This window comes from Arachis duranensis, chromosome 3 (genome assembly GCF_000817695.3).
Source record: "Arachis duranensis cultivar V14167 chromosome 3, aradu.V14167.gnm2.J7QH, whole genome shotgun sequence".
Lineage (NCBI taxonomy): Eukaryota > Viridiplantae > Streptophyta > Magnoliopsida > Fabales > Fabaceae > Arachis > Arachis duranensis.
In genome coordinates, this window is record NC_029774.3 from 73,406,479 (window position 1) to 73,418,263 (window position 11,785).

Sequence of the window (11,785 nt, forward strand, 5' to 3'; positions counted from 1 at the left end):
TTTGCATGCTTCCTTTCCATCCTCTGAGCCATTCATGCCCTGTAATCCCTGAAATCACTTAACACACATATCAAGGCATCCAATGATAACAAGAGAGGATTTAAATAAAAGAAAATAAAAGGCAAAGAAGCATGTTTTCAATCATAGCACAAAATCAGGAAGGAGAATGTAAAACCATGCAAATCATATGAATAAGTGGGCAAAGGCTTGATAAAAAGCACTCAATTGAGCACAACATAAACCATAAAATAGTGGTTTATCAGTTACCTGTGCAATTTAGTCGGAATTATCATAAAGGAAGGCATCCTCATTGAAGAGGACAAGACCATCACTAAAAAGAGGATGGAGCAAATAAGAGAGCCCACTCATGGACCTCAACAAGAGCATGAGGAAGTCCCTCATCAAGAAATCCTTGAGATGCCTCAAGGGATGCATTTTCCTCCACACAACTATTGGGAGCAACTCAACACCTCTTTAGGGGATTTGAGTTCCAACATGGAGCAACTAAGGATGGAGCACCAAGAGCACTCCATTATCCTCCATGAAATAAGAGAGGACCAAAGAGCCATGAGGGAAGAGCAACAAAGGCAGGGAAGAGACATTGAGGAGCTCAAGCACTCCATAGGATCTTCAAGATGAAGAACTAGCCGCCATCACTAAGGTGGACCCGTTCTTTAATTTCCTTGCCCTTATTTTCTGTTTTTCAATTTTTTATGCTTTATGTTTTATCTATGTTTGTGTCTTCATTACATGATCATTAGTGTCTAGTGTCTATATCTTAAAGCTATGAATGTCCTATGAATCCTTCACCTTTCTTAGATGAAAAATGTTCCTAATTACAAAAGAACAAGAAGTACATGAATTTCGAATTTTATATTGAAATTAGTTTAATTATTTTGATTTGGTGGCAATACCTTTTGTTTTCTAAATGAATGCTTGAACAGTGCATATTTTTTATAGTAAACTTTATGAATGTTAAAATTGTTGGCTCTTGAAAGAATAATGAAAAAAGAGAAATGTTATTGATAATCTAAAAAATCATAAAACTGATTCTTGAAGTAAGAAAAAGCTGTGAAAAATACAAAGCTTGCGAGAAAAAAAGTAGCGAAAAAAAAGAGAAAGAGAAAGAAAAAAAATAAGCAAGTAGAAAAAGCCAGTAGCCCTTTAAACCAAAAGGCAAGGGTAAAGAGGATCCAAGGCTTTGAGCATCAGTGGATAGGAGGGCCCAAAGGAATAAAATCCTGGCCTTAGCGGCTAAATCAAGCTGTCCCTAACCATGTGCTTGTGTCATGAAGGTCCAAGTGAAAAGTTTGAGATTGAGTGGTTAAAGTCGTGATCCAAAGCAAAAAGAGCGTGCTTAAGAACTCTGGACACCTCTAACTGGGGATTCTAGCAAAACTGAGTCACAATCTGAAAATGTTCACCTAGTTATGTGTCTGTGGCATTTATGTATCCGGTGGTAATCCTGGAAAACAAGATGCTTAGGGTCACGGCCATGACTCATAAGTAGCTGTGTTCAAGAATCAACATACTGAACTAGGAGAATCAATAACACTATATTAATTCTGAGTTCCTATAGATGTCAATCATTCTGAATTTCAAAGAATAAAGTGAGATGCCAAAACTGTTCAGAAGCAAAAAGCTGCTAGTCCCGCTCATCTAATTAGAACTAAGCTTCATTGATGTTTTGGAATCTATTGTATATTCTCTTATTTTTATCCTATTTTATTTTCAGTTGCTTGGGGACAAGCAACAATTTAAGTTTGGTGTTGTGATGAGCGGATAATTTATACGCTTTTTGGCATTGTTTTTAGGTAGTTTCTAGCATGTTTTAGTTACTTTTTAGTCTATTTTTATTAGCTTTTATGCAAAATTCACATTTCTGGACTTTACTATGAGTTTGTGTATTTTTCTATGATTTCAGGTATTTTCTAGCTGAAATTGAGGGACCTGAGCAAAAATCTGATTCAAAGGCTGAGAAAGGACTGCAGATTCTGTTGGATTCTGTCCTCCCTGCACTCGAAGTAGATTTTCTGGATCTACAGAGACCCAATTGGCGCGCTCTTAATTGCGTTGAAAAGTAGACATGTTAGGATTTTCAGTAATGGATAATAGTTCATACTTTGCTCGAGATTTGATGGCCCAAACTGGCGTCTAAATGCCCACCAGAGACCCTTTTCTGGCATAAAATGCCAGAACTGGCACCAAAGCTGGAGTTAAACACCCAAACTGGCACCAAAACTGGCGTTTGAACTCTAAGAAGAGCCTATGCACGTGAAAGCATCATTGCTCAACCCAAACACACACCAAGTGGGCCCCGGAAGTGGATTTCTGCAATATCTGCTCATTTTCTGTAAACCTAGTTTACTAGTTTGGTATAAATAGCACTTTTTACTATTGTATTCATATCTTTGGACCATTCTTCGATCCTTAGATTAGGTCTTTGAACCCTATTTCAATTGTATTATGCCATTTGGGAGGCTGGCCATTTGGCCATGCCTAGACCTTATTCTTATGTATTTTCCAATGGTGGAGTTTCTACACCTCACATATTAAGGTGGGGAGCTCTGCTGTTCCTCGAGTATTAATGCAAGTATTATTGTTTTTTATTCAATTCACGCCTACTTCTCCTCCAAGATATACTCTCGTACTTAATTCAGTTAAGTCAGAATGAAGGGGTGACCCGTGACAATCACCCAATCTTCGTTACTTGCTTAGCCAAGATCCATGTGCCTGATAACCACAAAGCGGTCTACATGATGTTCAATGTAGTCATTGGACGACAGCTGGAGTATACTCTCTTGGGTCTTTGACCCACGGATCTGAATTACCTCTCCTGACAACAGAGCATTCGAATCCGTGACATTAGAACCTTCGTGGTATAAGCTAGAATCAATTGGTAGCATTCTTGAGATCCGGAAAGTCTAAACCTTGTCTGTGGTATTTCGAGTAAGATCTATGATGGGATGACTGTGATGAGCTTCAAACTCGTGACTGTTAGGCGCAGTGACAGTGTGCAAAAGAATAAATGTATTCTATTCCGACACGATTGAGAACCGACAACTGATTAGCCATACGGGAAACTATAGAGGACATGTTTTCACTAAGAGGACGGATGGTAGCTATTGACAATGGTGATCTACCAACATACAGCTTGCCATGGCAGGGAGTACGCATGATTGAATGAGGACAATAGGAATGCAGAGGTTCAGAGGCAACAAAGCATATCCAAACGCTTATCTGAAATTCCCACCAAAGAACTACATAAGTAACTTTATTTTATTTTATGTTCTATTATCTTTTTATTATCAAACCTCATAACCATTTGAATCCGCCTGACTGAGATTTACAAGATAACCATAGCTTGCTTCAAGCCGACAATCTCCGTGGGATCGACCCTTACTCACGTAAGGTATTACTTGGACGACCCAGTGCACTTGCTGGTCAGCTATACGGAGTTGGGAAAAGTGTGAATCACAATTTCGCATACCAATCATCTTCAAGAAGGATCTTGTGCATACGGTTGGACTAATCCCCTTTAAATCACCAATGGTCCACCCAAGAGCTATTTTATGGCTCTTAAGCACTGTAATCAGCGCCTCTTCCTCACCATGTTTCAAGGAAGAGCTAATAATCACTGGATATGAATCATTTTCACCTAGGAACACATATTTCAAAGAAGAAGGCAAAGGCTTGAGCTCAAGCTTAGGAACTTCTCCTTCCACCTTAGGCGTGCTCACCATGTTCTTCTGGGGTGGTGAATCATCACTCTTAAGTAATTCATACTCAGAGAGAGGATCCAGAATATCATCAAATAACTCAGCTTCTAGTACCCCTTGAACAAGTGGTTCAACAATATCAACTCTCACACACCCCTCAGAATCATTAAGGAGTTTAATAGCTTTAAACACATTAAAGACCACCTGTTCTTCATTGACCCTTAGGGTTAATTCACCCTTGCAGGAAAGATGAATGGCCCCACTTTCACAAGTAAATCCTCAATAACCCCCACAGGAATTTTAATAGAAAGATCAACAAGTTAAAGAGAAATACGAGTGGGTTTTATCTCCTGAATTTGGAGCTTTTTCATCACTGAAAGTGGCATGAGGTTGATGCTAGCTCCAAGATCACACAAAGCTCTCTAAATAGTGACATCTCAAATGGTGCAAGGAATTACAAAGCTTCATAGGTTCTACATCTTCTTAGGAAGGTTATATTGAATAATAGCACTGGATTCCTTTATTAGCACCACTGTCTCATTTTTCTTCCAATTCCTCTTGTTAGTCAATAATTCTTTCATGAATTTAGCATATAGAGGCATTTGCTTAAAAGCCTCACCAATAGGAATGTTGATTTGAAGCTTCTTTAAAACTTCTAAAAATCTACAAAATTGCTTGTCTTTGGAAGCCTTCTAAATTCTCTGAAGATATGGCATTTTCGGCTTGTATTCAGGAGCCTTAGGAAATATGGGATGAGTATTAAGAGAGATTGGAAATGGATTATCTACACGCCTAGGAGGAACATCCTCCACCTCTTCTTTCTTCTCCTCCGGAGCTTCTTTTTCAACTAGCTTCTCATTGACCTTAGTCTCAAAACTAGCTACTTTACCGCTTCTCAATTGAATGACCTTGTAATCTTCTCTTAGGTTCACCACTGTATCACTAGGAAGTGTATTTGGAGGCCTCTTAGGTACTTGCTTGCTCAACTGGCCTACTTGAACCTCCAAGTTTCTGAGTGAAGCTCTAGTCTCCTGCATAAAACTAGCCAGTATAGCTTCTAAATCAGTGTTCTTCTGGGGCTGAGAATTTTTCTGTTGAGGTGGTTGTTGTTAATGAGACTAAAACTAGCGGTTATTATAATTATTCTGCTAAAAACCGCCCCGAGAATTATTATTAAAATTCTGTGATATTTGAGGTTGCTCTCTCCACCTCAAATTTGGGTGATTTCTCCACCATTGATTATAGGTCGTAGCATATGGATCATTATTGGGGTTTCTAGGAGAATTCCCCATGTAATTGACCTGTTCAGAAGAAGATTGAGCATAATCATAATTCTCACCTTGCATAAAGCTACCAGTCATGTCATAAGGAGCCTCTTGAGGCGCATTCTGAGTATTAACAGTTGAAACCTGCACCCCACTCAATTGTTGAGTAATCAAATTAATCTACCGAGATAAAATTTTATTTTGAGCTAGAAGTGCATCAAAAGCCTCTACTTCCAAAACGCCTTTCTTTTGAGGGGTCCCAGAGTTCACAAGATTCCTGTTAGATAAGTAGAGATATTGGTTGTTAGCAACCAACTTAATAAGCTCAATAGTCTCCTCTGGTGTCTTCTTCGTGTGAAATGAACCACCTAAAAATTATCTAAACACATTTTGGACATTTCACGTAAGCCCTCAAAAAAGGTATCCAGCTGAGTCTATTTAGAAAATATGTCCAAAGGGCATTTCCTGGTCAACACCTTGTATCTCTCCCAGTCTTCATAAAGGGTCTCACAATCTTTCTGCCTGAAGGTCTGAACCTCCACCCTTAGCTTAGTCAGCTTTTGTGGTGAGAAAAATATAGTCAGAAATCCAGTGACCACCTTATCCCAAGTGTCCAGGCTCTCCCTGGGTTGAGAATTTAGCCACAGCTTTGCTCTATCTGTCACAGCAAATGGGAAGAGCAAGAGTTTGTAAACCTCAGGATTCACTCCATTCGTCTTTACAGTATCACAAATCTACAGGAAATTAGAAATAAATTGATTTGGGACTTCCTAAAGAAGACCATGATACTGACAATTTTGTTGTATAAGAGTGACTAGCTGCGACTTCAGTTCAAAGTTGTTTGCAGCTATAGGAGGCACCATGATAGTTTTCCCACAAAGATCTGCATTGGGGGCAGTGTATGAGCCTAGAACTCTTCTAGGTTGTTTATTATCATTCAGATTTGCCACATTGGCATTGATTGCACGATTATGATCCTTGGTGGACTCTGCAGCTTCCTTTTCAAAGGTCTTTATCATATTTTCACTAGCCTTGTAAAGTCTAGCTTGTTGCAAGTGTCGTCTCAAAGTCCTTGCAGGTTCAGGATCAAAATCTGTAAAAGGTTCCTTGTCTTTATTCCTGCTCATAAACAGACAAAAGACAAGAAAAATGGGATTCTCTACATCAGAGTGTAGAGAATTTCTAGTGAGGTAAACTGTGTAAAGAAATAAAATAAAACACTAACTAATTAAAGCTAAAAATTTTCAAAAATGATGACTAAAATTAAGCTAGGAAATTCAAAATTTATAAAGAAAATTAAATAGGAAAAATAAAATAAAATTAACTAGGTAACACCAAACTTAATTTCAAAAATTAAGGAAAAATAATAGCAATAAATTTTCGAAAATTATAAAGCAAATTTAACTAAAATTAAAACTAAAATGTCTAATCTAAGCAATCAAACAACTAATAGTTGTCAATCACAGTCAATCCCTAGCAACGGTGCCAAAAACTTGGTGCAAAATTTTTAACCCACAAACTAACCGACAAGTGCACCAGGTCGTACCAAGTAGTACCTCAAGTGAATGAGGGTCGATCCCACGAGAATTGATGGACTAAGCAACAATGATTACGTGATTTACTTAGTTAGACAAGTAGAAAAGAATGTTGAGAGTTCAAATGCATCAAACAGTAATTCAGAGAATCAGAAAATAGGCAGTAAATTGAGGTGAAATATATATGGAGAAAACAATTAATGTTTCAGAGATATCTATCTTTTGGATTTACTTTTCTTACTAACTATTTTAATCATAAAAGATTCAATTCATGGCAAACTATATGTGACTAAACCCTAATTTCTTAGACCTTTTTAATCTCCTCTAACATTCATCAACCGCCAATTCCTTGGTCACTTAATTCCAATTAGAGGGTGAAGTTCATTTCTAGTTTATATGCCACAAAAATTCTAATTACCCAAATATAAAAAGATTATATGTCACATATCCCGTTAAGTCCAGATATTTAGAAGTTTATGAGAAATTATTTTCAAGCTGTTGTTTAAGTAAAGATCTTTTCCAAGTTTTACAAGAACTCAATTAGAACAAGGGTCATACTTCCGTTCTACCCAGATTCATAAGATAAAGAACGAAAATAATTTTTGAAATAGAAATCAGTACATAAATTAAAATAGAAAAATAATAGTATCAGTCCATATAATAGACAGAGCTCCTAACATTAACAGCGGAGGTTTAGTTGCTCATGGTTCAGAGAGAAAACTAGGATTCTGTAAAATTGTAAATTGCGGAATATGGTAGAAGAGAAGAGAAGAGTGATGCCAGGGCATCATGGCTTGTTTTTTTATGCTTTTTCACCTTTAATTTTCACTAATCATGATTAATTATTGAGTATTTTTGTGCTTAAATTATAAATTACTTTCATCTCTTTGATTTTATCTATTTTGCAGAAATTGATGGAAAAAAAGAAGTAAAATGCACAAAATAAGCATGAAGGAAGAAAGGAGCATAAAAGAGAAGCAGATGAGGTAAACCAACATCGGTGTGCAATTATCAAAGACCTAACGTTGGAGGAAATATAGATGATGATCCAACATTGGTATGAAGAAAGATGGAACCAACGTTGGTGGCAAAGTTGGTGAAGTTGGACCTCAAACGTGCCAAGTAAAAGGTCCATAGTTGGAGCTATAGTTGGAGTTGTAGTTGGAGTTGTAGTTGGACTCCAATTATGCCTCAAACTACTAGTGCAAAGTTTGAGCCAAAGTTGGCGGTCCAACGTTGCCACTCCAATGTACGTGACTCGGCCAAGAGGAATTCAAGGTGCCATAGTTGAAGTTGTAGTTGGACCTCCAACTACAACTCCAACTATGCCCATGACAGCCTGATAGGGTCTTCTTCAAAAATAAATAACTTGAGTTACAGAGCTCCAAATGAGGTGATTTCAAAGGCATTGGAAAGTAGACATTCAGGGCTTTCCAAGCATATATAGCACTACATGGTGGACACTACGATTGAGGGAGAAAACGGCCCCGAAATGTGCAAAGATGAACATTTCAACCTTGGCCATAAATATTATATATTACATAGAGAAAACAGAAAAGCATACCTTGGCCGATTCTGAATATGTACCAAATCCCCAATTGAGCACAAGTTAAGCTTCCAACCACAATCCAAGTCACCAATCACTCCAACAAGCATCAACAATCACCAACAAGCTCCAATATTCAAGCTAATATCACATATTTCACATAAATCAAAACCTAATCCTCACCATAAATCAATTTAAAAAAGTTCAAGAATAACTCACCTTACCCAACAGTTTTGAAACCCAAATCCAATGTCAATCAAGGGCTAGAGTACACCTAAACACTCAAAATCACAAAATTTCACTTAATCCAAAATCCTAGAAATTTGAAATTTTGGAAGGAAAAACTGAGAGGGATTTCATGATTTCCTTACCAGTTTCTTGGGTAGATTTTGTAGAGCTCTTCGCAAGGATCGCGTGGCCGCAAACGGTGCGGCGATCGGAGCTCCGTAGCTCAAGTTATGAGCTTGAGAAGATTAGGATGAATAGTAACAATGGGGGTTTCTTCTCCCTTCTCTTCTCAGTTGTGTGTGTTGTGTTTTTGTGTTAATGAGGCTAAATGGGTTAATTAATGAACCTATTTATTTTGTAATTTTTCTATGTCTCAAACTAGTGCCCACCAAGTGTTTGACAAAATATTTTCACTAGTTATGGAGTAGTTTTCCTTACTCTTGGCCTAAATGAATGAGATTTGGAAACTGTTGAATTGTCGATTGTTAATGTGGATGGATAATTGAACATTGCTAGTTGGCTTGAATCTCACTAATCTCACTAAATCTAGCCTAAAACTTTTAAATCCAAGTTGATTGTATCCACTTGAATTTTCTTCATTTGTTAAAGGATAACTAAGTGAAAGCAATATGCAATTTCCATTATTTGATGATGATAATAACGATAGGAACTCCAACCTCTCCCCTAGCCAAGACCCCTTATATTAATTGATTATCATTCACTTATACTAGCCTTGAATTCCTGGTTTTCTGATCTTAATTTCATGTCTTATTCTCGTATGCTCTTAGTTGTAGTTATCTTGGTGCATGCTTGCTAGTTAGATAATGCTTGATTTCCATTTCTAGTTATATCACTTTAATTGTTAGTTGTTTGTTATTTTTACATACTTGTCATTTTACTTCTTCCACAAATAACTCAAAATCCAAAATCCCTAACCAACAATGTGCATTCTAATGCAAGTCCTTGGAAAAACGACCCAAAATTCTACTCCTAATTATTAATCGAATTGTGGTGACACACTTTATTAACTTTGATTAGGTATAATCGATCGGTTGGTACTATACTTTGCGACATTGGATTGAGAAATTTTTTAACCGGCATTTATCCCCCGTGAATCCCATTATCTTTAACATTGGACGTTAGAAGATCACCAAGCTCTAAATTCAATCTTCTGACTCAACTTGGTCCTTCAATTTCAATTTACTAAATTCGATCTTCAATTTTGATGCAATAATCTCTTAATCCATAAAAGAATTAGTTGGTTCAACCATGAAAACAATTGAAGGGAGTGAGACGTCTCAATAGACTTGCACGGACCGATTACACAGACTTCTGAGGTTTAAAAACAATTAAAGAAAAAATCTGCCAAACCCAAAACTGTGGCGTGTGGCCCAACTTTGTCCACCAACACAAATACTATCTATAAAGCACGCACTAATAATATAATTACAACTCCAGTGCAATAATACACTCCACTTTTCGTTGTGTAATCAGAGACAATAAAACAACACAATAGTGCTCATGTCCAATAGTCTTTCCACCTACCATTAATTTTCAAAGGGCAGAAGCATTTATTTCCCCTTCCAATTCATTCACGAGTCAACAAAGCACTAGCTATAAAATGATTAATATTAAATTACAGAACATGTCTTTAAATTAAAGGCTAGCAATAGTAATAATGGCTGGAATACTTCCCGGAGTTGAATGTGCTAGAAGGAGAAGACTCCATCAAAGTAAAGGATTCTTGGATTTACCATCTTCCACGGCTTCTTCACATAACTCTACAAGGCGCACTTCTTTTGGTTTGTATGCAGCAAACCATGAGCCCCTTCATTCCTCTTCATCTCCTTCTTTGCTGGTTAGTAACAAATGCATATACATCTCTCTTGCGTTTGTTTTCTTACTGTTATTCATTTTCTATAATTAATAATTTGATTTTGGTTTTGTTTTCTGTGTTTTGATGCGAACAGCATAGAAGCGTGATCTACCAGGCGCAACCAGATTTGAGTATGGTTGGAGAAGCCAGAGAAGCCAGACAAAGATTGGATGACAAATTCAGATCACACAGGAAATTGGAAAACAAAAGGTATAACGAAAAATAAAAACAATAATAATAATTTAAAATCCTTTTTAAGTAAAAATCTTAGATCTGAATGAGCATTCAAGGCAACAACAGGAATCTTTGACACGCAAGTCAACTAATTATTCTATCGAAGGAAAAGTATAATGTTTTGTTTAGAAAAAAATGAAAATAAATTTTTCAACGCATTCATTGTACAACCTTTTCATATATTTTTCACTTACATCTTAATTAAAGATCTTGTTAGTAAAATATTTTTAAAAATATTTGAGAGAAAATAAAAATTAATTTAAAAAATCGAACTTTTTTATTTGTATTCAGTAATTATTGTTAAAATAAATGAATAATTTTAGATAGAATAAATATATAATTACAAAAGTTATATATATATATATATATGAAGTTAAATAAAATAACTTTGTATTATTATCTTTGAGAATTACTCAATCCGTTGATCATTCTTTGAACTTATATAATCAATTCAATTAAATGGCAAAACAGCATAAAATGTTCGGAAAATAGACAAGCAAGCATAGCAGAATTGCACACAGAGGTATATGGTTCAAAGAAAAGTGGTTCTAGAAGGTTCAATTGGTCCAAATTGAGGTGGAAAGCCTCAGAACAAGAGGATTGTGCTGTGTGCTTGGAGTTATTCAAGGTTGGAGAGACTCTGATGCATCTCCCTTGTGCCCATAAGTTCCATTCCAAATGCTTGAACCCATGGTTTGAAAATAATTCACATTGTCCATGTTGCAGAACTGCCATTATTTAATTTTCCATTAGATTATTACTCTTTTCGACTGCAAAAAAACTGTATTCAAAATATATTGAAATTTTTGTAGATTACTTTGTTAATAGAAACAATTATTCAATATTGGAAAGGGTATAATTTTCGTTGTGTGGTTGTACATTAAGTTGGGTAGCAGGTAGGAAGGAGGTGAAGAATTTGATATTGAGTATGTGGTAGCATTTTAGGTTACTAGTCAGTCCGGAACTGTGAGGCCAAGGTGAATGTATGAGATTTTAGTTGACGTTATCGTATGTGTGTTTTTGTCGATTTTTAGCAAATCGATGGTGGTTCGATATCTAGTGGTTTGGGAGCGAAACCTACTTCTCTTTGCAAATACCAGTTTTTTTCTAAAAGTGCATCAAAATGTTTTTGATTAGACCGGTATTGGAATAAAAGATAAGTTAAAATTCGTAAATCAATAAAAGAAACGAAGAAATAAAGTTTTCTAAAAGAAAATGTGTTGAAATTGAAAAGGAATACGTTGAAATTAGAAAAAAGCAATAAAGTTCCTTCAACTGAATCAAAGTGCTTCGACATGAAAATTAAAAGTGTAGAAATGTAAATCGGACATTGAAATTAAAGGACACTTGAAAGATAAACTTGCTTGAAAATATAAAGTTTA

At 36.1% G+C, this 11,785-nt stretch overlaps 1 protein-coding gene across 1 annotated transcript; it reads left to right on the forward strand.

Moving 5' to 3' along the window:
• The first annotated feature begins 9,739 nt into the window (after positions 1-9,739).
• LOC107479532 (probable E3 ubiquitin-protein ligase RHY1A) lies at positions 9,740-11,479 on the forward strand. Its single transcript, XM_016099659.3, has 3 exons — positions 9,740-10,151; positions 10,264-10,379; positions 10,875-11,479. The coding sequence occupies exons 1-3, from the start codon at positions 9,972-9,974 to the stop codon at positions 11,143-11,145; spliced, it is 567 nt and encodes a 188-aa protein (XP_015955145.1). The 5' UTR covers positions 9,740-9,971; the 3' UTR covers positions 11,146-11,479.
• Positions 11,480-11,785: the final 306 nt, after the last annotated feature.